Here is a 26,141-nt window from a genome sequence, read left to right as displayed (position 1 = left end):
TTTATCTCATAGGCTTCTAATAAGATTTCGTAGGAATGGGGCGGCGCCTGTGGCTCAAAGGTGTAGAGCGCCGGCCCCGTATGCCGGAGGTGGTGGGTTCAAACCTGGCCCTGGCCAAAATCGAAAAAAAAAGATTTCGTATGCATAAAGGAGTCTGTGGCTAAAAATGTTTGATACCTCTACACGCCACACCCACCACCCACCCATGCCAAGCATAGTGCCTTCAGAGATTCGATAAATATTTTTGATTGAGGTCTCTGAACAGACCGCAAGAAAGTTTCGTCACTTATTCCTTGGACGGCATTCAGTTAATTCATTCAAGAAATATATATCGACCATTTACTCTTTGCTTGGCACCTTGCTATGCGTTTGAACTACAGAAATATAAAGAGGCTACTGGCCCACGAGGTGTTTATAATTTGAGAGAGACAGGCATGTAAATCAACAATACATCTTGTTCAGGCTGGGCATAATGGCTCATGCCTATCATCCTAGTACTTTGGGAGGCCCAGGGAGGAGGATTGCTTGAGGTCAGGAGCTTTTTTTTTTTTTGTAGGGACAGAGTCTCATTCTACTGCCCTCGGGTAGAGTGCCATGACATCACACAGCTCACAGCAACCTCTAACTCTTTAAGACCAGCCTAAGCAACACAGAGACCCTGTCTCTATGAAAAAATACAAAAATTAGCCAGGCGTGGTAGCAAGCACCTGTAGTCCCACCTATGGGAGTAGCAGGGGCAGAAGTATGCTTAAGCCCAGGAGTTTGGGGTGGCAATGAGCAATGATGATGCTACTGCACTTTAGCCTGGGCAATAGAGCAAGACCTTGTCTCCAAAACAAAGAAACGAAAAGCAGAAAGAGGGACGGAGGGAGGGGGTGGGGCCTTGGTGTGTGTCACACTTCATGGGGGCAAGACATGATTGCAAGAGGGACTTTGCCTAACAATTGCAATCAATGTAACCTGGCTTATTGTACCCTCAATGAATCCCCAACAATAAAAAAAAAAAGAAAAAAAAAGAAAACGAAACGAAAACCAATTCCTCATGTTCAGTGTCATGATGCACAGTGAAAGAGATCATCAGTTCTGCTTGGAGAAGTCAGGGAGCTTTAAAGAGGAAGTGAGACCTCAGGGTCCTAAATTTGATTAGAAAGAAGTTAGGATTATTCTTTCAATTGGTGTGGAGAAAGTCAGTGGAATAAATGGCAGGGAAATTATTAAATCCGAATAAATCTTCCTGGGACCTAAACTGTTCATTAATTGGTGTGTCAAAAGCCTGAATCAACTAGACAAACAGGACTGGAGTTTATTTTATAATAATAATAATAATAATTATTATTATTATTTTGAGACAGAGTCTCACTTTATCACCCTCGGTACAGTGCCATGGCGTCACACAGCTCACAGCAACCTCCAACTCCTGGGCTCAGGCAATTCTCTTGCCTCAGCTTCCCGACGCCCGGCTATTTATTTGTTGCAGTTTGGCCGGGGCCGGGTTATGAACCCGCCACCCTCGGTATATGGGGCCGGCGCCCTACCTACTAGGCCACAGGCATCGCCCATACTATTATTTTTTGAGACAGAGTTTCACTTTGTTGCCCCCGTTAGAGTGTCATGGCATCACAGCTCTCAGCAACCTCAAACACTTGGGCTTAAGTGATTCTCTTGCCTCAGCCTCCCGAGTAGCTGGGACTACAGGCGCCTGCCACAACGCCTGGCTATCTTTATTTATTTTTGGAAGTCGTGAGCACAGGGCAATCCACCTGCCTCAGTCTCCCAGAGTGCTGGAATTACAGGCATGAGCCGCCGCGCCTGGTTCCCAAGACTGGAGTTTAAAGATAAATGGTTATGTGACCATGGGATAATTCTACAAGATAATCCTGCCTTTCTTCCAATAGAGGTGAATCTTTTCAGCAACTTTGACAAAAGGTTTAGTCTGGTTATAATTTCAAATTCCTCAACATCAGGGATTAGCTCCCTCACAGCTATGTGAGATGTTTGAAGGCTGGGGCTCTGTCCTACCTTCGTATCCTCTGCGCCTACAGATCATGTATGGCAAATTAAGTATCCAAATCATCTTCACGATTTGACTGGGGAGGTATACATGGTTAAAATAACATCATCAACCTTATTACTGGCATCACAGCCGCGAACACCAGAAAGTTTACTTAAAATACACTTTTTAGATGGCGATCTCCATTATGTTTCTATTGGACACAGGGAAAGTTCTCTTATTCTAAATTAACTGTTAAGACTACTGGCAGAAATATTCAGTCCGTAGTGGGAAGTTTTGCTGGACTGACTCCCAGATGAGAAAAAACCAAAAACTGCCTCCCCAGCCATGCCTAACTGCCTTACTGGCTTCCTAAGACAACTCTTCCCACTATAACGGAAACCCACTTCTGGACCGATTAGAAAGTAAAGATTTTGGCTGGAAGCAGCTCCCTAGGAGAAATAACTGTAAAGAACCTCTGTGCTAGAACCCTCCTCCAGTACTAGAAACCAAGACCTCCTTTCCCCTACCTCTTCGGGATTCATCTTTAGTTTATCATGGGCGCTGATTAGTGATGGTTAATAGACCGTTACAGCCCCTTCTCCCCGGGGGAGACTACAAAGCCCAGAATGCAGTTCGCCATCTTCCAAAGAAAGAGCCCATACGTCCCGGCATGCAATGCGCCTCGCGGGCGGCGTGATTGTTATTGTCCCGCCGAAACCGAGCAAAGCACGCTGGGACTTGTAGTCCTTGCTGCTTTCTTCCGTAGGTGCTCCGCGCTTTTCTGTCCGGTCCCGCCTAGTCTCTGCTCCCTTTAACCTTTAGGCTTGACTTGTCCTGTTTGAACACCAGGAAGTTGATAAATCTTCAGACCGGCTGCTGAGAGACGGTGGCGCGGGTGGGACAGTCGCCAGGGATGGCGGAGCGTGAGGATGGATCGGGTGTCTGGGCTGCTCTCCTGGACGCTGAGCAGAGTCCTGTGGCTCTCGGGCTTCTCTGAGCGGGGAGCTGCCCGGCAGCCCCGGATCATGGAAGAAAAAGCGCTAGAGATTTATGGTAATTAATTTTACCCAAAGCAGCATTTGGCGTAGAGGCGCGGGGAGGGGATAAGAGAGCCTCACGTGAGGGCTGGGAGTGGAGACCTGGACATTTGGCAGATCTCGTCTGGAGCGTTTTCTTTAGGGTCCTGAGTTCCTCGAGAGAGTGTAGTTCCTTCTAGGACCTTCGTAAATCTGAGGCAATCTGAGGCAAGCCTGGCTTTGCCCCACGCCTTAGCGGCAATCCCAAGACTTGTAGGCAGAGCACAGGTTTAGGGTGCTTGCTTAGGAAGCAAAGGTAGCTTTATTGCACTACTTGAGCCCTTTTCCTCCTTTCGCTCCTGTTAACTGCTGAGGGCACTTCTGGGTGACAGAATTGGGGACTGGCCTAACGTCACAGCCACTCTTCTGGAGCAAAGTCAATAGGTAGAGGCGTCTAAGAGAAGAGGACTTCTTGTAGCAAGGCCTCAAGTAAAAAAAAAAAAAAAGTATATATATGTACATACATATATACGCACATATATTCTTCTCTCTATAGTGTATTAACTATTCTCTATTTAACCTTTGGGACCACCTTCATTGTACAGATGATAAAACAGGCTTGGAAGGGTTAAACAACTGCCAACTACCTGGAGGTTATACTGCCAGTAAGAAAAAGAGCAAAAACCAAAGCCTGTATCTTCTGATTCCAAAATTAATGCACTTTCCGCCATTTCACAATTGTCTTATGACTCTTTTTTTAAATGTCATATGGTTTTTGAAAACTAAAAAGACTGAATGTAATATTGAGAGAGCTCTCTATAGAATACAAATATAATTCAAGTAAGGATTATAGACCAGTAAAAGGAAACCAGAGATAGGAAACACCTTGGGAGCTAATCTAGTTTACCTCTTTTGGTAGAGACAAGACTTCTCTAGTCAGCCCCAACCAGATGATAGACATAATTACCAGTGTAATGATCTCCACAAAGCGGATAGACATAATTCCTGTCCTGTAAGATCTCTATCTACAGCGTCTAGGACCGTTAGGACACTGGGATACATCTTTGGAAGAGAGATGATTCTGAATAGTAGATATAAAAATTCAGAGAAAGGAGAGATACCTGTTTCTGGGGAGATCTAGAAGACTTTAAAGAGGAGTCACGTGACTCGGGCCTCAAAGAATAATTAGGATCTGGCTCTGTACAAGGTCAGAGGGCATACTAAGAGAAAGCTAGAAGGGAAGTCTGGAGGTGACAAAATAGCATAGGAAATGACAGATAGATGGGGCTACAGGATAAAGTTTGTGGTTATATGTGGAGGTGTGGCTGAACATTGTTTTAGGTAGTAGGATGAAATTTGATACTAAAGGTTTTAAATATAAATGAAGGATTTTAATATTAGTGCAGAGCTATAGAAGAATTTTAGTGAAGGGAGTAATGTGAGAAGAGTAACATTGCTTTCTTTCTAAAGAAATTCATACCTTTCAAATCTAGAAACTAGAAAACCAGAGAAATTTAATAAGGGATGAGATTTAATTTCAGTGCTTACACGCATATAAAGAATATAATACAGTTTGTGTAATTCCCCCACTGAGCCTTACAGGGAGAAGGCCTAGGCTGAAACACATAAAACTCCTTTTTAGAAAACCCTGTTTGAGGAGTGGGAGGTGCGAAAAAAACACAAAAAAACCCCCAAAAACCTGTTTCCCTAAGGCCCACGATAACACAGTTCTGTGAAGGATAAGCTTTATCCTCTTATGTTTTCAAATTCTGTTTCTAATCAAGTGACAAGCCCAGCAGCTAGCTAGGGACAAAGTAGTCTTGATTTTATTTTTCCCAGCTACGCTTCTGATTATAGGGGTGCTCTAAATAATAGAACAAAACCTTGGGCTTGGGAACATCAAGACCATCATACATGAAATTCTGCTTCTTTCTACCTCACCATTTTTACTATTCTCCTTTTCATCTTTTTCTTCAACCTCAATCAGTAAGAAGAAAATCTTGTCCTCTCCCAGGCCTACCCAGGCTCCCACATCCTGAGTCCCATTCCCTTCTTATTTTGCCAGTCTCCTCCCCACTTTCTATTTTCAATCTCTCTTCTCCTTGGGTTATAAAACATACTGAAGTTTCCCTTGTCCCTGTCATTGTTGTAGCTTCCTTATGCAGCTCTGTCCTTTTCTTCCCTTTCCTTTCTCTTCGAGGCCCTAGGAAGACATTTTCAGGTCTCACTTCCCCTTCTACAAGCTGACTTCAGCTCTTGCCCTCTCTACTGAAACTGCTTTCTTACAGCTGACCTTGTGGGTAACAAATTAAAAATCTGTTTTAGCTCTCATCAGTCTGAATTGTTCTGCAGCATTTAATTTTGTTAACCACCTCCTCTTCCCTTGTCTAATTCTTCTCATTTTTCCTTCCCATTCTGATCCCTGACTTAGGTGCTTTCCATGGATGTATTCTGGGGGTTTTTTGCCTTTAACCAGGGATTGTCAAACTGGGTTACACCTAAGAACAACTGAGGAATTTTTAAAACTCTCAATAGCCAGACATACTATAATTAAATCAGAATCTCTGGGGGTAGGGCCCAGGCATAAGTTTTTAACATTTTAGAGCGTTCCTGGTAATTCACCCAAAGTCTAGTGAATCCATGTGTTTAATAACCCCCATAAGCATAGCTTTGGTGCTCTCTTAAACTCTATGCCATAGTTCAATATTTGCTAGAAAGTTCTATCTTGTTACCCCCTTAAGCACTTCAAAATTATTATTTATGAAATTGAAATTATTTGCCCCAGGCCCCACCCAAGTTTCTTTTTTTATTTTTTTCATTCTGTCACTGTTCTCGCAGGCACTATTCCAGGTCTGGCTTTTTCAGCGCTATCATTGGCTCTGCTTTTTAGTCTGCCAGCAGCTGGTGGATAGATGAGTTACCAGCTGATAGCAACATTGTCCAGGTCCTCTTGTTTAAAATCTCTTCAGGACTCCACCTGATATCCTACTACTTTTCTTACCTTAATCTGGGTTCCAGACAAACTAAGCTTCTTGCTCTTTACTTTTTATCACCTAAAATATCAAATTCTGAAATGTTACCCTTTTTTCAAGGCTTGATTCAGATTTTACTTCTGTAAAACCTGATGCTATATTCTTCTAAGCTGAAAGTATTTCTACCTGTTGAGCTTCCATGATATTCTACGTTCTTTTTATGTTCTCTGCAAGGTTGGGTATGGTCTGATAATAATCTAAGAAAACGGTTTTCTCAAAAGGAAACCAGTAGTAAAAATTTCTATCAGAAATGTGGGAATTGCCATAATATTTGCTTACACTTGAAAGAAGCCAGTGCTTATTCATCCTTATTTAAAATATTCATGGTTTAATAGAATATCTTGTCTCTGATTTTTTAGATTTGATTCGAACTATCCGGGACCCAGAAAAGCCCAATACTCTAGAAGAACTGGAAGTGGTAACGGAAAGTTGTGTGGAGGTTCAGGAGATAAATGAAGAAGACTATCTGGTAATTATCAAGTTTACACCAACAGTACCTCATTGCTCTCTGGCAACTCTTATTGGTAAGTTTTTATATATACGCATGTGTGTAAATCTTAAATCATTCTTATTAGCTATGATGGATATTAGGAGGTAATATCCTAATAGTGGTAGAAACTGGGCAGATGGAAACAGAGTGGGAGGGAGACTTCATACCATGGGAACGTATGACCTATTGAAAATGAAACAAAGGCCACGCGTGGTGGCTCATGCCGGTAATCCTAGCACTCTGGGAGGCCGAGATGGGTGGATTGCCTGAGCTCACAGGTTCGAGACCAGCCTGAGCCAGAGCGAGACCCCGCCTCTAGAAATAGCTGGGCGTTGTGGTGGGCACCTGTAGTCCCAGCTTAAGCCTGGAATTGCTTAAGCCCAAGAGTTTGAGGTTGCTGTGAGCTATGACACCATGGCACTCTACCAAGAGTGACAAAGTAAAACTCTGTCTCAAAAAAATAAAAAATTAAAAAATTACATTTCTAGGGACAGCTTTATTTGAATGCGTAGTGATTATTTGTCATTGAACAATTTCTGAACCAACAGTCATTGAATGAACTGCCACTATGTTACTGAAAGTTTGGTACTTGTTCTTGAGGCTGAAACAAAAACAAGAACAGGTGGTTTCTCAGAACAAGGAAAGGGAATATTTCACTTTGCTGGCAAAGGAAGAAAAATGACAGACTGTTCATCTTCAAAATATGGATTTTTCCTGCACATAAGCAGAAATCTAGAGCTTTTTTTTTTTTTTTTTTATTGTTGGGGATTCATTGAGGGTACAATAAGCCAGGTTACACTGATTGCAATTGTTAGTTAAAGTCCCTCTTGCAATCATGTCTTGCCCCCATAAAGTGTGACACACACCAAGCTTTTCTTTTTTTTTTTTTGAGACAGTCTCACTTTGCCGCCCTCAGTAAAGTACTATGTTGTTACAGCTCACAGCAACTTCAAACTCTTGGGCTTAAGCTGTTCTCTTGCCTCAGCCTCACTCCCCTACGCAGGGATGCAGGTTTTAGTTTTTGAAAAGAGTGGGAGAAGTTTTAAAGTCTCAAGTAGCTGGGACTAAGGCGCCTGCCACAATGCCAGGCTATTTTTTTAGAGATGAGGTCTGCCTCTGCCTCTGGCTCAGGCTGATTTTGAACTCATGAGCTCAGGCCGTCCACCTCCTTAGGCCTCCCAGAGTGCTAGGAAACCCTAAAGCTTGTAAAATATCTTATTGTCATTTAACTACAGTTAATATCCCATCTCTGCCAAGAGAAAACTGTGCGGTGCCCACCTGGGAGACCTACCTACAGCTTGCACTTTGCCCCTCAGCCAGGTGCCAGCCCCCCAGGCCCATCTGCTGTAGTGCATAGGACAGAAAACCCTCTCTTGCCCCTCACTCCCCTAGGCAGGGGTGCAGGTTTTAGTTTTTGAAAAGGGTGGGAGAAAAAGAGACAGAAAACATCAGGTGATTTCCTGTGTCACTACTATACTGATGTGGAGGGCGTGTCTGAAGATATTTTGACATCTAAGAAAGTTCTTAAATAAAGAATCCAAACGCCTATAGAAATTTCATTTTTTAAAGTAACTTTTATTTAAATTGTAAAAGTAATATTTTTGACAATAATTTTGAAACTCCATGAAAGCATAAAGAAAAAATAAAAATTAGTTGTCATAAAAAATGTATGAGATTACAGGTGTACATGTGGTACATGTCTGGACTATGAAAATTAGGACAACTTAAGGAGGTGGTCAATGTAGAGAAGTGGTCAGCAATGGAGATTCTACTGTAATTTTATGTATCTTGTTATTGCCTCATTTGTAATTCCTGTAAGTGGAATTCTTAGGTCTGGTGGCATAAATATTTTCAAGCCTCTTGGTATATGTTGGCAAATCCTTATTAAAAAGTTTGTACTCTTTTTGTTGTTGTTGTTGTTGTTTTGAGACAGAGTCTCATTCTGTCACTATGGGTAGAGTACCCTGGTGTCATCATAGCTCACAGCAACCTCAAACTCTTAGGCTCAATGTATGAGACAGAGGCAGGAGGATCACTTGAGCCCAGGAGTTTAGTACCAGCCTGGGCAATATAGTGAGACCCTGTCTCTACAAAAAAAAACAAAATATTAGGTGTGGTGGTACAGACCTTTAGTCCCAGCTATTTGGAAGGTTGAAGCAGGAGAATCAGTTAAGCCTAGGAGTTCGAGGCTGCAGTGAGCTATTATTGCACCACTACCCTACATCCTGGGCAATAGAGAAGACTTTGTTTCAAAAAAAACCCTCTTATGTAAGAGTTCTAAAATTAGGAGATAGTTGATATTTTAGATCTCTTATACTTCCTGGACAAAGTTTGGTCTTTTATTGGCCCTTGATGTGGGTAGAAATTAAGACTCTTAGCTTTTTAGAGATAGTATATAGTAGTGCATCAGAATAATAATACTCAGTTAACACAGTTGGAAAACTCAATGAAGAGAGCTTTCTTATGAGTAAGTAGTCCTATTACGGCACCCAAGAGTTCCACCCTGATTGCTTAGATTGTCACCTGTTCAGAGTTACTTCGGTAAGTAATTCCAAAGATAAGGAAGACTCAAAGGGGACACGTGGGTAAGGCAGGGAAATCAGTTGATAATCCTTTGTGTTGCGACAAGAATGGCTGAAGGCAGCTATGGTCCAATGGGAAGGGCATAGGATTGGGGGGTCAGAAGGTATAGGTTCAGCTTGTACTGCTGCCATTAGTTAGCTGTGTAACAAATCACTTTACTTGGTTTCCTGGCTGTAAAATGAAAATGCTAAAATAATATAAAAATAGTAATAGCTGACATTTACTGTACACTCATGTGCCAGGTACTGTTTTAAGAACATTACATAGCAACTTATCTTCGTGGCAGCCCTACAGATTGTGATACTGTTGTTTTACCGATAAGGGAACTGAACCTCAAAGAGGTTAAATAACTTGCTCAGGGGTACAGCTAGTGTGCAGTAAGCCACTTTTCAACCTCTAAATATCTATCTTACTTATGCTATATTAAGGAAGTGCTTTGTGAATTGTAAAACATTTATTTACTTTATGGGTAAAACACCTACCAACAGTGACTAGAATGCACGAGGATACTCAGATGGTATACAGATAACAAATTAAGCGAACAATGTTGGGGCATGGAGAGGAGGAATTCTCCTAAATATGCTTTAGATCCTAAAGGGAGACCCTCTTGAGGGAATGATTTTTTTTTTTGAGACAGGGTCTCACTCTGTCACTGTGGGTAGAGTGCCATGGTGTTATCATAGCTTACAGCAATATCAGATTCTTGGTTGAACTCAAGTGATCCTCTTGCCTCAGTCTCCCAAGTAGCTGGGACTACAGGCGTCCGCCACAACACCTGGCTATTTTTTGTTGTAGTTGTCATTGTGGTTTGTTTGGCAGGCCTAGGCTGGGCTCGAATCTGCTAGCTGGTGTTTGTGGCTGGCACCCTAGCCGCTGAGCTACAGGTGCCAAGCTAGCAAATCAGTTTTATATATCTTTAAAAGATAGTTGAAATAATTGTGGGTGGCGCCTGTGGCTCAAGGAGTAGGGCGCCTGTCCCGCTTGTATTTGCTGTATTGGATGGTTTGAGTATTTCTTTGTTGGTGTTTCTTTATTTATTTAGTATTTATATTTATTTGTTTTTATTTTTATTTATTATTTTTCTGAGACAGAGTCTTACTATATTGCCCTGGGTAGAGTGTCAGTGGCATCGTAGCTCACGGCAACCTCAAAACTCTCTGGCTCAAGCGATTCTCTTGCCTCAGCCTCCCAAGTAGCTAGGACTACAGGTGCCCACCACAACTCCCAGCTATTTTTTTTTTAGGTTGTAGTTGTCATTGTTTGGCAGGCCCAGGCTGGATTCGAACATGCCAGCTCCGGTGTATGTGGCTGGCACCCCAGCCGCTGAGCTACAGGTGCCAAGCTATTTATTTTTATTTTATTTTATTTTTTTGTAGAGACAGAGTCTCACTGTACCGCCCTCAGGTAGAGTGCCGTGGCATCACACGGCTCACAGCAACCTCTTAACTCTTGGGCTTACGCGATTCTCTTGCCTCAGCCTCCCGAGCAGCTGGGACTACAGGCACCAGCCACAACGCCCAGCTATTTTTTTATTGCAGTTTGGCTGGGGCTGGGTTTGAACCCGCCACCCTCGGCAGATGGGGCCCGTGCCCTACTCACTGAGCCACAGGCGCTGCCCTATTTATTTTTATTTTTTGAGACAGAGTCTGACTATGTCACCCTCAATAGAGTGCCATGGTATCATACCTCACAGCAACCTCCAACTCTTAGGCTTAAGCAATTCTCTTGCCTCAGCCTCCCAAGTAGCTGGGACTACAGGCGCCCACCACAATGCCTGGCTGTTTTTTGTTGCATTTGTCATTGTTGTTTAGCTGGCCTGGGCTAGGTTCCAACCCGCCACCCTCCGTGTATGTGGCTGGTGCCATAACCTCTGCAATAGGCACTGAGCCATGTGCAGTTTTTGTTGTTGTGTTGTCATTATTGTTTGGTGGGCCCAGGCTGGGTTCTAACCCGCCAGCTCTGGTGTATGTGGCTGGTGCCCTAGCCGCTGAGCTCAAGCACCGAGCCCTTTTTTTTTTTTTTGAGACAGAATCTCACTCTGTTGTCCCAGTCTAGAATGCTGTGGTGTCATAGGTCACAGCAACCTCAAACTCTTGGGCTCAATCTATCCTCTTGCCTCAGCATCCCTAGTCGCTGGAACTACAAGCACCTGCCCCAAAGCCCAGTTAATTTTTTTCTATATTTAGAAATGGGGTCTTGCTGTTACTCAGGCTAGTCTCAAACTCCTGAGCTCAAGCAGTCCATCCCCCTTGGCCTCCCAGAGTGGTAGGATTACAGGCATGAGCCTCTTTATTTTATTTATAATTTTTTTAAGAGATGAGGTTTTCCTGTGTCTTCTAGGCTGGAGTACAATGGTATGATTATAACTCACTATAGTTGGGGACTCCTGGGCTCAAGCATTCCTCCCCCTTCAGCCTCCTGAATAGCTAGGAATATAGACCCCCATCCCTGTCTATTTTTAAAAATGTATTGTAAAGACAGGATCTCACTATGTTGCCCAGGCTGGTCTCAAACAGTCTTCCTGCCTCAGCCTCCCAAAGTGCTGCTGGGACTATAGGCGTGAACTACCACATCTAGTCTTGATATTTATTTATTTATTTATTTATTTGCAGTTTTTGGCCGGAGCTGGGTTTGAACCCGCCATCTCTAGTATATTGGGCCAGCGCCCTACTCCTTGAGCCACAGGCGCTGCCCATATATTTATTTTTAATCAAACTAAAATACTAACAAAATGTTCCTTATAGCATGACAATCCCTTAGCTAGGAGAAGAAATAAATTGCTGTCAATAATAAGAGCCTTCAAGGCCAGTGGACTACAGACCCATTGTGACTATTTTTTCAAAGCTGATTACTGAACATTTTCTCTTCGAGATTTATTTTTGGTTGTTTAGTAGGAGTATAGAGTTAGTTAAAATTCCTTCCTTAATTTGAGGTGAAGAGAAGTGAAACATAACAGCAAGGAACGATCTGTTCTAAGTCCAGTTGTAATTTCTGCTGCAGTCTCAACTGGAGAAAGAAATTACTGAACTGTGACTTAGCATGAGATGATACACTGAACTTTAGCAGAGCTTGTTTTAGAGAAGTAACCCTATTTGTACCTTGCAGGCACAAAGGATTTCTTTCTTTTTTTTTTCTTTTTCTTTTGCAGTTTATGGCTGGGGCTGGGTTTGAACCCGCCACCTCCGGCATATGGGGCCGGCACCCTACTCCTTTGAGCCACAGGCACCGCCTGGCACAAAGGATTTCAAATGTGAGGTGTTTCATGTGCCTCTTTTTAAATGACTTTTACTTGGTTTTAAATTTTCGTGTGTCCTGGCCGGTTGTGGGCATCCAATAAAGATTAATGAGTCTGGGGCAGCGCCTGTGGCTCAGTGGGTAGGGCGCTGGCCCTGTACACTGAGAGTGGCTGGTTCAAACCTGGCCCTGGCCGAACTGCAACAAAAAATAGCCGAGTGTTGTGGCGGGCGCCTATAGTCCCAGCTACTCAGGAGGCTGAGCCAAGAGAATCACCTAAGCCCAGGAGTTGGAGGTTGCTGTGAGCTGTGTGACGCCACAGCACTCTACAGAGGGTGATAAAGTGAGACTCTGTATCTACAAAAAAAAAAAAAAAATGAGTCTGGGCATAGTGGCTCATGCCTGTAATCCTGGCACTATAGAAAGGCCCATGGGGGTGGATTGCTTGAGCACAGGAGTTTGAGACCAGCCTGAGCAAGAGTGAGAGACCCTGTCTCTGCTATACATAGAAAAACTAAGGGCCAGGCTCAGTGGCTCACGCCTATAATCCTAGCACTCTGGGAGGCTGAGGCAGGTGGATTGCTTGAGCTCACAAGTTCAAGACCAGCCTGAGCCAAAGCGAGACCCCCGTCTCTACTAAAAATAGAAAAACTGAGACAAGAGGATCACTTGAGCCCAAGAGTTGGAGGTTGTTGTGAGCTATGATTTTACAGCACTCTATCCAGGGTGACAGCTTGAGGCTGTGTCTCAAAAAAAAAAAGAAAGAAAAACTGAGGCAAGAGGATCACTTGGGCACAAGAGTTGGAGGTTGCTGTGAGCTGTGACACCATGGCACTCTACCTAGGGCAACAGCTTGAGACTCTTGTCTCAAAAAACAAGAAAAGAAAGAAAAATTAGCCAGGTATCTTGGAGGGTGCCTATAGTCCCAGGTACTGGGAAGGCACTACTTTCACTTGATAATAAAGCGGGATTAGCACTTGAGCCTTGGAGTTTGAGGTTGCTAAAAGGTATGCCACCACAGCATTGTAGCCTGGGGCAACAGAGTAAGACTCTGTCTCAACAACAACAAAAGAAGAATAACAAATTAGTTGAGCTTTGCTTGAAGATCAGCTGATGTAGTAGAAAAGGCCTGGGCTTGCAGGGGTTTTAGGTTACAATCTCAACTCTGCCACTTTACTGGCTCTGTGACCATGGCTTTGTGATTTGTAGAAGGGGATTAATAATACCTCTTGCTAGATTATCATGAGGAATATGTAAGATTATATGTTAAATTTCCTAGCATAGTACCAGGCTCAAAAGAAACCTACCCCCTTGATATTTTGAAATTTAGAAAGAAAGAACCAATGAAGAAGAGATAAAGAGATAATTGGAGTTGGTTTTTTTTTCTTCTACAGGGCTGTGTTTAAGAGTAAAACTTCAGCGGTGTTTACCGTTTAAACACAAGGTAAGGAAGATGAGTTTTTGTTGTTTTATAACAGATTTATTGAGATATAATTCACATACCGTATAATTCACTTACTTAATATGTACAACTCACTGGTTTTTAATATATTCACAGAGTTATGCAGCCATTAATACAATTTTAGAACATTTTCATTAGGCCAAAAAGATTACTCTGTACCCGTTTGCCATCCCGGCCATTCCCTCCCACCCCCATCCCTCAGTCACTGCTTTCTGTCTTTATAGATGTGCCTATCCTGGACATTTCATTTAAATCAGCAGTTCTCTGGGCGGTGCTTGTGGCTCAGTGAGTAGGGTGCCGGCCCCATATACCGAGGGTAGCAGGTTCAAACCCGGCCCCGGCCAAACTACAACAACAACAACAAAATAACCAGGTGTTGTCCTGGGTGCCTGTAGTCCCAGCTACTCGGGAGGCTGAGGCAAGAGAATCGGCTAAGCCCAAGAGCTGGAGGTTGCTGTGAGCTGTGATGCAGCGGCACTCTACCGAGGATGACAAAGTAAGACTCTGTCTCTATAAAAAAATAATAATAATAAAATAATAAAAATAAATCTGCGGTTCTACCTGTGGGTCGTGACCCACAGGAACTGTATTAAAAGGCCACGGCATTAGGAAGGTTGACAACCACTGATTTAAATGATAGCATACATATGAGAGCCTTTTCTGTCTAGCTTCTTTGTCTTAGCATAATGTTTTAGCATGTATTAGTGTTTCATATTTTATCTGTTCATCAGTGGTGAACATGTGGATTATTTCAATTTTTTGTCTACTGTGAATAATGCTGCTGTGAACAATTATGTGCAGGCTTTTTTTTGACAAGAGTCTCACTCTGTTGCCCCAGGTTTTAGAGCTGTGGCATCATGGCTCACAACAACCTCAAGCTCCTTGGCTCAAGTGATTCTCTTGCCTCAGCCTCCCTCCCAAGTAGCTGGGACTACAGGTGCCCACCCCAACACCCAGCTAGTTTTCTTTTTTAGTAGAGATGGGGTGTCCTCTTGCTCAAGCTGGTCTCAGACTTCTAAGCTTAAGCAGTCTACTTACCTAGGCCTCCCAGAGTGCTAGGATTATAGGTGCGAACCTCAGTGCCCAGCCTATGTACAAGTTTTTGTGTGGTGTATGTTTTCATTTCTCTTTCACAGTAGGAGTGGAAGTGCTGAGTCATATGGTAACTGTTTAACATTTTAAGGTACCCCTGGTCTGTTTTTCACAGTAGCTGCACCATTTTATACATTTTACACTTCCACCAGCAGTGTATGAGGTCCTGATTTATCTGCATCCTCCTCAACACCACTTACTGTTAATCTCTTTGTTTTTTTTTTTTTTTTTTGAGACAGAGTCTCACTTTGTCCCCCTTGGTAGAGTGCCCCGTGGCATCATAGCTCACAGCAACCTCCAACTCTTGGGCTCAAGCAATGCTCTTGCCTCACCCTCTCGACTGGGACTATAGTCACCCACTACAACTCTTGGCTTACTATTATCTTTTTTATTTTAGCCATTCTAGTGGTTATGAAGTAATAGATATCTCATTGTGGTTTTGATTAGCATTTCCCTGATGGCTAATAATATTGAACATCTTTTCATGTGCATTTTGGCCATTTGTACATCTTCTTTTTTTTTTGTAGAGACAGAGTCTCACTTTATGGCCCTTGGTAGAGTGCCATGGCCTCACACAGCTCACAGCAACCTCCAACTCCTGGGCTCAAGCGATTCTCTTGCCTCAGCCTCCCGAGTAGCTGGGACTACAGGCGCCCGCCACAACGCCCGGCTATTTTTTGGTTGCAGTTTGGCCAGGGCCGGGTTTGAACCCGCCACCCTTGGTATATGGGGCCGGCGCCTTACCGACTGAGCCACAGGCACCGCCCTGTACATCTTCTTTGGAGAGCTGTCTATTCAGATCCTTTGCCTATTTTTAAATAGAGTTGTCTTTTTATTATTGATTTGTAAGAGTTTTGTATTTTTTTTTTTGAAACAGAGTTGTAAGCTGTCGCCCTAGATAGAGTACTGTGGCATCATAGCTCAAAGCAACCTCAAACTCTTGGGCTTAAGCGATTCTCCTGCCTCAGCCTCCGAAAGTAGCTGGGACTACAGGCACCTGCCACAATGCCTGGCTATATTTTTGTTGTTGTTGTTGCAGTTGTCATTGTTTTAGCTGGCCTGGGCCAGGTTTGAACCTGCCAGCCTGGGTGTATGTGGCCTGCGCCCTACCCACTGAGCTGTGGGTGCTACCGAGTTTTTTATGTATTCTAGATACAAATCCCTTCTCAGATACATGATTGGTAAATATTTTCTCTCATTCCATGTTGTCTTTTTGTTTTTTTTTTTGGCCAGGGCTAGGTTTGAACCCGCCACCTCTGGCATGTGGGACCGGCGCCCTACTCCTTGAGCCACAGGCGCCACCCTGTCTTTTTTTTTTTTTTTTTTTTGTAGAGACAGAGTCTGACTTTACTGCCCTCGGTAGAGTGCCATGGCGTCACACGGCTCACAGCAACCTCCAGCTCTTGGGCTTATGTGATTCTCTTGCCTCAGCCTCCCGAGCAGCTGGGACTACAGGCGCCCGCCACAACGCCCAGCTATTTTTTTGTTGCAGTTCGGCCGGGGCTGGGTTTGAACCCACCACCCTCGGTATATGGGGCCGGCACCCTACTCCTTAAGCCACAGGCGCCGCCCTGTCTTTTTGTTTTTTAATGGTGTCCTTTGCATTACAAAAGTTTTTAATTTTTGTAAAGTCCAATTTATGTGGGATTTTTTATTACTTGTGCTTTTGGTATGATATCTAAGGAAGATATTTTGACCAACTATTAAGTAAGAATGTAGTTTTCACAGTTTATTCATGGTAGTTGGTTGTAGCTTATGAATGGTTCAGCTTTGTCTCTTACTGTCCCTTCTGATTCCTGGGCAAGTATGCCTTGTTCACCTTGCTGCTACCTAGACTTTGCTCAGAGTACCCCACCATCTACGTGGGGGTGCTTTCCTCCCATCTCAAGTATCCAAATCCTACCTATATTTTAAGACCCACCGAAGTGCTATATTCCATGATATCAGTCCTGCTTTCTTTAACTAAAGCCATTTCCCTCTGAATTTCATGGTGCTGTCTTTGTCTTCTAATGTAGAGAATGTCATTTTCTTTTTTTTTTTTTTTTTTGTAGAGACAGAGTCTCACTTTATGGCCCTCGGTAGAGTGCTGTGGCCTCACACAGCTCACAGCAACCTCCAACTCCTGGGCTTAAGCGATTCTCTTGCCTCAGCCTCCCTAGTAGCTGGGACTACAGGCGCCCACCACAACGCCCGGCTATTGAGAATGTCATTTTCTAATTTGTGTTCTAACTATTTAAGTTTTTCATCTTCTTTCCTGGACTGGCAGCTTTTTGAAGTCAGGATTTATGTATGATCCATGTCTATATTCCTGCTATGGTCTTTTTTTCTTTTCTGTTGTTTTTTTTTGTTTGTTTGTTTGTTTGAGACAGTCTCGCTCTGGCACCCTGGGTAGAGTACCATCATAGCTCACAGCAACCTAAAACTTACAGACTTGAGCAATTCTCTGTGCTTAAGCAATCTACCCGCCTCTGCCTTCCAGAGTGCTGGGATTATAGGTGTCAGCCCCCATGCCTGGGCTCTTCTCTGGTCTTATACACAGTAGGAATTCAATAAATGTGTATTAAATTGAATAAATTAATGAATGCTAATGCTAGTGGTTTATGATATGATATCCTAAAATTTTATTTTATTTAATGTCTTTTTATTTAAAATGATTTCGTATTTATAGAAAAAGTAGAATGTACAAAGAACTTACATATATCCTTCACCTGTGTTCACTGATTGTTAACATTTTGCCATATTTGCTTTATCATTAATTACCTCTCTCTCAATCTTCCTTTTTCTCTCTCTCTATAAATATATATGTATGTTCTTATACATGTTTATATATATTAATATATACTCATGGGCATACTTCCTAAAGTAACCATTTGAATGTAGACATAATGCCCCTTTACTCCTAATATAGGAAGTATTTCCCCAAAACAGGACATTCTCTTTCATTACCACAGTATGATTTTCAAAACCAGGAAATGTAACATTTATATCAATATGATACTATCATCAAATCTCCAACACATATTCATATCTCCCCTATTGGGCAGTAATATCCTTCATGGCAATCCTGTGTCCTACTTCTGTCCCCTTCTCCCCATCACTAGTTGTCATGTCTCTTTAGTCTCATTTAATCTGGAGTAGTTCCTTAGCCTTCGTCTTTCATGACCTTGATATTTTTGAAGAATATAGGCCAGGCCAAATATCTTGTAAGTCAGCCTTCAAATCAAGTTTTCAGATGTAGTTTATGCATTTTGGGCAAGAATGTTAAATAAAAGGCAAGGCATAGTGACTCATGCTTATAGTCCTAGCACCCTTGGAGGCCAAGGCAGGAGGATCACTTTAGCTCAGGAGTTTGAGACCAGCCTGAGCAAAGTGAGACTACATCTTTACTAAAAATAGAAAAGTTAGCCGGGCGTGGTAGTGTATGCTGCAGTCCCACACCTCCTATAGGCAGGAGGATTGCTTGATCCCAAGAATTTTAAGGTTGCTGTGAGCTATGCTGAGGCTATGGAACTGTAGCTTGGGTGGTAGAGGGAGACTCTATTTTTTTGTTTGTTGTTTTTGTTTAAAGAATATTGAATAAATGTGTTCTCATTGTATCACATAAGATATCAAGAGGCCTACAATTTCAGTTTGTCCCATTATTAGTGACAGTCCTCCTCAACTGCTTGTTACCCGTATAGGAATAACAGAATAAATGCTGACTCTTCCCTTTTATCATTTTTCAGAATAATGGAGTCATGTATAATTTTATTTTATTTTTTAATTTTAAAAAAATTTCAGGTTAATGCAAGGGTACAAACAACCAAATCATAACATTTGAATTTGTTAGGTAGAGTCCTTCTTGTAGTTATGTTCATACACCCCTCCATTGTGGCCATTCAGTGGGAGAACCCCCAACCACCCCTCCACCTCCCTCGTTCCCCCTCCCCCCAACTTGAAATGAAATGGATTTTTCTCCCATGTGGTCGTGAATTAGATCGTCTACTGGTTTCATATTATAATTTTAAACCAAAGTAAATGAGTATAGAGGGATCCTTTATCTGTTGTTTTAGAGTCAGAGTCTTATGCTACTAGGGGGGCTTATATGGTATTTTATGTTTTAAGAGAGATTGGACTAGATGATCTCTGAGATCTTTTAGCTGTAATAAGCTGACTTTTTTCACTCATGAGAAATATTTATCTCAGTGGTAAATAAGTAAATAAGAATTAGTTCATGTGCTTCAATGTCCTCTGTATCATATACACGTCTTCATTATATAATGTGCTTTCTTTGACACAGGATTTGCAACAATTTTGTGAGTTGTCTGAAAAATTCTGGATCTGGAGGTTAGCTAATTTGTAGGGGTAGAGCAGGGCCAGGGTTTTAGCTTACCTGATATTATACTTGAGAATAAATATAGTGAGATAATAAATGAGAAGCAGAGGATGCAGAAAACCGTATATTGTGATCCCTTTTTTTTTTTTTTTTTTGTAGAGACAGAGTTTCACTTTATGGCCCTAGGTAGAGTGCCATGGCATCACATAGCTCACAGCAGCCTCCAACTCTTGGGCTTGAGCGATTCTCTTGCCTCAGCCTCCCAAGTAGCTGGGACTACAGGTGCCCGCCACAACACCTGGCTATTTTTTTTTTGTTTTTGTTTTTGCAGTTTGGCCAGGGCCGGGTTTGAACCCACCACCTTCAGTATATGGGGCCGGCACCCTACCGAATGAGCCACAGGTTGCCGCCCGTGATCCTATTTTTGTAAAATAAGCAATGAAAAGAAACTTCCAATCTTGAGGGTGTATGTGTATAAAATCTATGTAAGATTATGTGCATATATAGAAAAATGTGGAAGAAACTACACTAGATTGTTAATAGAGCTTTCCTGGGGGGTAGGGCAGGAGGAAGTTTTTGTTTGTTTTTTGAGACAGAGTCTCAAGCTGTCACCCTGGATAGAGTGCCATGGTGTCACAGTTCACAGCAACCTGAAACTCTTGGGCTTAAGCGATTCTCTTGCTTCAGCCTTCCAAGTAGCTGAGACTTCAGGTGCCCGTCACAAAGCCCAGCTGTTTTTTGGTTGTAGTTGTCATTGTTGTTTGGCAGGCCTGGGCTGGATTTGAGCCCGCCAGCTCTGGTGTATGTGGCTGGCTCCCTAGCTGCTTGAGCTACAGGCACTGAGCCAGGGCAGGAGGAAGTTTAGGTACTGATTTGGGAAGAAGTAGGGTACAAAGGAGAGGTATCGTAAGTAAAAAAACATGTATGAGATCCCATTTGTATGAAATTGTATTTATGCGTAATCATATAATAAAATTAATAGACATGCCCCTTGCAGGCCTTCCCTAAGTGACCAAAATTAAAAATCCTATTAATTTCAGTTATTGTATTAGAGAAGAATGTAAAGGGTATGTCTCTAAGTCTTTGATGTTAGAAATGGAATTTGGGGCCTCATCCCTAGTTTCTTGATTCCACTTATACCTATATAGGATAGACGCTTTAATGTTTTACTTTTACTATTGTTTTCTTTCCAGTTGGAAATCTACATTTCTGAAGGAACCCACTCAACAGAAGAAGACAGTAAGTGAATGTTGAAACATTTAAAAACAATTTCAGGGCTCAGTGTGGCTAAAATTGGCTCAAGTGGCTAGGGTGCCAGCCACATACACCTGAGCTGGTGGGTTCAAATCCAGCCCAGGCCGCCAAACAACAATGACGGCTGCAACCAAAAAATAGGTGGGCATCGTGGTGGGCGCCTATGGTCCCAGCTACTTGGGAGGCGGAGGCAGGAGAATCACTTGAGCCCAGGAGTTTGCGGTTGCTGTGAGCTATGATGCCACGGCATTCTACCCAAGGCAACAGCTTGAGGCTCTGTCTCAAAAAAAAAAGAACAATTTCAGATAATGTTTTATCTTGGATACTAGTTCTGCCAGCCAAGTTATTTGCTGGGTCATTTGGAAAAAAGGACACAATCGGCTCAGTACCCATAGCTCAGTGCTTAGGGCACTGGCCACGTGCACTGGGACTAGTGGGTTCGAACCTGGCCAGGGCCTGCTAAACAACAATAACAACAACAACAAAAAAAATAGCCGGGCATTGTGGTGTGCGCCTGTCATCCCAGCTACTGGGAGGCTGAGGCAAGAGAATCACTGAAGCCCAAGAATTTGAGGTTGCTGTGAGCTGTGATGCCATGGCACTCTACCGAGGGCAACAGAGTGAGACTCTGTCTTTATTTTTAAAAAAAAAAAAAAGAATATGGAGATCTGTTTTTTGAACTCTTCCATTAAGGGTACTATTAACAAATTATACACAACATAATGGGCCAATACCTTTATTATGTGAGGATCCTTACAAACTGGTTTTAGAAAAAAAGGCCTAGTGGGTGACACCTGTGGCTCAAAGGAGTAGGGCACCGGCTCCATATGCTGGAGGTGGTAGGTTCAAACCCAGCCCCAGCCAAAAACTGCAAAAAAAAAAAAGGTCTAGTACATTACTAGAAAGAGAGATGAACAGAAAATTCACACAAGACAAGCAAATAAATAAACATGGAAAATATTCTGTTTTACTATCTATCAAGGAAATAAAGATTATAGTATTAAGTTGGAGCCATTTTTTACTTTTCCTTTTTTTTTTTTTTGGCCGGGGCTGGGTTTGAACCCGCCACCTCCGGCATATGGGACTGGCGCCCTACCCGCTGAGCCACAGGCACCGCCCATACTTTTTCTTTTTTTATATACATTCTAATTTGTATATATATCAGGACCTCTATATATGGCCACTTCCCTACAGTGACCACTTCCTTAAGTTGACCTAATTGGACATACATCTCAGGTATGTATCAGTACTGTGGGCCTAGTTCCTTGTGTTGACCACCTTCTTATGTTGACCAGTTTGTCTCTTGGGTAGTTTGTTACAGGCTACTATATTTGTGTTTTTTTTTTGTATGAAAGGTCTTTATTGGCATGGGAGGGATGCAGAGCATTACCAAGGAGGAGAGAAAAGAGAGAGAGTGAGGGAGAGAGAGAGAAAGGAGAGAGCACACCTTTATATAAGTTCAGTTAGGGGAAGTCTTAGAATGGTGATGGGATGGTAGAATAGCCAATGAGTTACTGCTCTGGCGGGAAGAGCCCTTAGGGGCAGGCCATAAGTTTGAAATTTTCAGTGGGTAGCTGTAACTTTAAGAGTGAGACAGCTAGTCTTGGTCTATTGAAAGCAGGAAGGGGTTTTCTAGGGGAGGGGCTTTTTCTGGGACAATTACTTAACATTCCTCCCTTCTTGATATGTTAAAAATAGGGAGTTGGCCTTGGGATAGGGGATGTGGAGTTCTCTCTTCTGTAGCTTCTTCCTGCTGAGAGGGGCATGTAGCTTTTTTTTTTTTTTTTTTGTGGTTTTTGGCCAGGGCTGGGTTTGAACCTGCCACCTCCGGCATATGGGACCGGCGCCCTACTCCTTGAGCCACAGGCACCAACCCGAGAGGGGCATGTAGTTTTTTTTTTTTTTGTAGAGACAGAGTCTCACTGTCCCGCTGGCGTCACACGGCTCACAGCAACCTCTAACTCTTGGGCTTACGCGATTCTCTTGCCTCAGCCTCCCGAGTAGCTGGGACTACAGGCGCCCGCCACAACGCCCGGCTATTTTTTTGTTGCAGTTTGGCCGGGGCTGGGTTTGAACCCGCCACCCTCGGCATATGGGGCCGGAGCCCTACTCACTGAGCCACAGGCGCCGCCCGGGGCATGTAGTTTTAATTGGCCAATTAGAGGCCAGTTATGATCTTTTTCATTGGAAGGATGTAAGTTTTTGCTTTCAGTCTGCCTTTTTGCGGTGGTTGTTTAGAAGTGGTGTTCAGGAAAGTCTTGTGGCCTGGAGTAGAGTGTAGTCTATTCATGAAGAACAGTTTCTTTTTGTAGGTTGGGAGCTGTATCTGGGGTGTAGATTTGGAGCATCAACTGAGTAGTTACTAAGTCTGGATGAGGCCAGTGTTGAGTGCTGGTTGGAGAGCCTTGGCCAATGGACACAAGCTGATGTGATGGTGAGCGCCCGCAGTGCAAGAAGAGGATAGGGAGCCCCCAGGAGCTAAAACCCCGTGGAAGGGGTGGAAGCTACCCTTGGGAGTGTTCCCTAATTACATCCCGCTTCTGATACCAAATGAAAGGGCGGCACTCAACTGGCAGAGATCTCACAGACCACCAAGGCTTGTGTGAAAGGTCTTTATTAGTGAGGGAGGGATGCTACAGAGCAGCACCAAGGAGGAGAGAAAAAGAGAGAGAGAGGGAGAAAGAGAAAAAAGAGAGAGTGAGAGAGAAAGAGAGAGAGAGGGGTACTATTTTTGTTTTTGTTATTTTTTTTTTTTGTAGAGACAGAGTCTCACTTTATGGCCCTTGGTAGAGTGCCGTGGCCTCACACAGCTCACAGCAACCTCCAACTCCTGGGCTTAAGCGATTCTCCTGCCTCAGCCTCCCGAGTAGCTGGGACTACAGGCGCCCGCCACAACGCCCGGCTATTTTTTGGTTGCAGTTTGGCCGGGGCCGGGTCCGAACCCGCCACCCTCGGTATATGGGGCCAGCACCTTACTGACTGAGCCACAGGCGCTGCCCACTATTTTTGTTTTTATTAATAATACCAGATACTGGCTGGGCATGGGGACTCATGCCTGTAATCCCAGCACTTGGGTGGGGCTGATGTGGGAAGATCACTTGAGGCCAGGAGTTTGAGACCAACCTGGGCAACAAAGTGAGAGGAAGAAAGATGGTAATAAAGTCTCTACAAAAAAAAAAAAAAATTAGCCCAGGAGTTTGAGGCTGCAGTGAACTGTAATCATGCCACTATACTCCAGCCTGGGCAACAGAGCAAGATATCATCTCTAAAAGAAATAAATGGTAATAAAAGTAAAAACTAACGCCAGGTATTGCTGGCAACCTGAAAGCTCATATATTGCTCTTGATGGTAAGTAATTTTGGAAAGTAATTTAATGAGATGAATTAGGCATAAAAATACTCATACCTATTGATTTTTTTTTTTTTTGTAGAGACAGAGTCTCACTATATGGCCCTCGGTAGAGTGCCGTGGCGTCACACGGCTCACAGCAACCTCCAACTCCTGGGCTTAAGCGATTCTCTTGCCTCAGCCTCCCGAGTAGCTGGGACCACAGGCGCCCGCCACAACGCCCGGCTATTTTTTGGTTTCAGTTCAGCTGGGGCCGGGTTTGAACCTGCCACCCTCGGTATATGGGGCCGGCGCCTTACCGACTGAGCCACAGGCGCCGCCCATACCTATTGATTTTTAAAGAATGTTTCCCCAGAGAAGGCTTTATGTTTAAAGGTCTTCATTTTAGCATAGTCTTTATATTTTAATTTAGAATACCTACTGTGTTTATCATAATTTAAAATTTAGGCTTAAGGGGGGAAAAATAGCAATTTTCAAAATTGTATTTACTTTGAATGTAACTGTATAGAAATACATACAGCAGAACCTCTGTAAGTTGACTATATAAGGGACTGCAACAAAATGGTTAACATGGCTCTGCGCCCATAGCTCAGTGGTTAGGGTGCCAGCTATATACACTGGGGCTGGCGGGTTGGAACCTGGCCAGGTCCTGCTATTACAACAATGAAAATAATAAAAAAAATTAGTGGGACGTTGTGGCAGGCACCTGTAGTCCCAGCTACTTGGGAGACTGAGGCTACTTAAGCCCAAGAGTTTGAGGTTGCTGTGAGCTGTGATGCCACAGCACTCTATCGAGGGCGACATAAGGAAACTCTGTCTCAAAAAAAAAAAAATGGTTAACATAAGGAACTAGGCAAGACATGATTGCAAGAGGGACTTTACCTAACAATTGCAATCAGTGTAACCTGGCTTATTGTACCCTCAATGAATCCCCAACAATAAAAAAAAAAAAATTTTTTCTGGAATTGATAATATGTGAAGATTTGAAGTTTAATAAATAATATGAACTAAAAAAAAAAAAAACATAAGGAACTAGGCCTATTATACATATGGTTTCTGTCTGGCCTATGAAAGTTAGGTCAACTTAAGGAGGTGGTCACTGTAGGGAGGTGGTCAAATATGGAGGTTCTACTGACTGGACAAAGACCAGAAAGAAAGATGTGAAAGCGGTAGGATTATAGGAGATGTTTTCCTCTTAAGTCTTCCTTCTAGACCTTGGAAATTACATTATGAGTAATTGGCCAAAAACAGTTTTAAGTTCTCAAGGAGTTAAGCTTTTTGTATTAGCAGGCTAATAAAAATTATGTCTAGCACTATAATATTGACACAATTCTCTGCTACCTTTTGTCTGTGTGTTTTTCAGTCAATAAGCAGATAAATGACAAAGAGCGAGTGGCAGCGGCCATGGAAAACCCCAACTTACGGGAAATTGTGGAACAGTGTGTCCTTGAACCTGACTAATAGCTGTTCTAAGAGCCACCAAACTGTAATTGATACATTTGTTTAAACTCTTTGTATAGTATGAAAGATTCATGTTTAATACATAGGTGATTTATACCTTGAAACATTTTTTTAAATAATTATTTCCAAGCAAAATTTACTTATAAGGTAGTACCTAATTTGTTCAGTGTTTAACATTCTCAGGATTTGTAACATTTAAATGATCAGACAGAATAATATTTTCTAGTTATTATGTGTAAGATGAGTTGCTATTTTTCTGATGCCCATTCTGATACAACTACTTTTCATGTCAAATATCTGTGTGCCCAAATACATCAATTTAAATCATTACTCTGTAAAATAAATAAATGATGATTCTTATAATAACTCACTTAAAAATTTTTTTATTGAATTATTAGTAAATTCCAGTGTAAATGTTAACTCCTGAAAGATATTTCCAAAGCTTTATTTTTTGCTGATTATTATGTAGAATCAGAGATCTGAGAACCAAAAGGAACTCTTAAGATCAGACCCTGCCTGCCATTAAGGAGAGTCCTGGACCCATTTATAGATGAGGATCAAATGTGGAGAGGGCCAGGTGATGTGCACAATTTTGAAGGTCAACAAATCCCCCAAAGAAGTTTGTTTGTTATTAAATCATAGCTATGTACATTATGCACTCATGGGCTACCCTCAAAGAATTTTTGATTAAACCAATCTAAACTTATGGTCTGTACTTTATTAGTACTTGGTTCAGTTTGTTTCAGGGGTAGTGGTCACTTGAAGTATGACAGGATATGGTCAGGAGCCTCCAATTTGGCCCTCAATGTTCCTTACTTCCTGGTATTTATGCCTTTGTATAGTTTCTTTGCATATTGAATC

General features: G+C 42.6%; 1 protein-coding gene across 2 annotated transcripts; it reads left to right on the top strand.

Annotated features, from left to right (window-relative positions):
* Positions 1-2,672: 2,672 nt before the first annotated feature.
* CIAO2A (cytosolic iron-sulfur assembly component 2A) lies at positions 2,673-25,640 on the top strand. Of its 2 annotated transcripts, XM_053594852.1 has the most exons (5): positions 2,673-3,046; positions 6,401-6,565; positions 13,743-13,792; positions 20,411-20,456; positions 25,183-25,640. In XM_053594852.1, the coding sequence occupies exons 1-5, from the start codon at positions 2,923-2,925 to the stop codon at positions 25,278-25,280; spliced, it is 483 nt and encodes a 160-aa protein (XP_053450827.1). In that variant the 5' UTR covers positions 2,673-2,922; the 3' UTR covers positions 25,281-25,640. The 2 variants fall into 2 exon arrangements, with proteins under 2 accessions (XP_053450827.1, XP_053450828.1); XM_053594853.1 differs by lacking the exons at positions 13,743-13,792; positions 25,183-25,640 and having other exon boundaries at positions 2,695-3,046.
* Positions 25,641-26,141: the final 501 nt, after the last annotated feature.

Source organism: Nycticebus coucang, chromosome 6 (assembly GCF_027406575.1).
Source record: "Nycticebus coucang isolate mNycCou1 chromosome 6, mNycCou1.pri, whole genome shotgun sequence".
NCBI lineage: Eukaryota > Metazoa > Chordata > Mammalia > Primates > Lorisidae > Nycticebus > Nycticebus coucang.
The sequence above is the reverse complement of the archived record's forward strand: the minus strand, read 5'-3'. Positions and strand labels throughout refer to the sequence as shown.

Excerpts from the sequence above, each read along its gene's own strand:
- CIAO2A (XM_053594852.1), top strand. The coding sequence starts at position 2,923 with ATGGATCGGGTGTCTGGGCTGCTCTCCTGGACGCTGAGCAGAGTCCTG. Across the intron at positions 6,566-13,742 it reads CTCTCTGGCAACTCTTATTG|GGCTGTGTTTAAGAGTAAAA; the intron begins GTAAGTTTTTAT and ends TTTCTTCTACAG. Across the intron at positions 13,793-20,410 it reads GTTTACCGTTTAAACACAAG|TTGGAAATCTACATTTCTGA; the intron begins GTAAGGAAGATG and ends TTTTCTTTCCAG.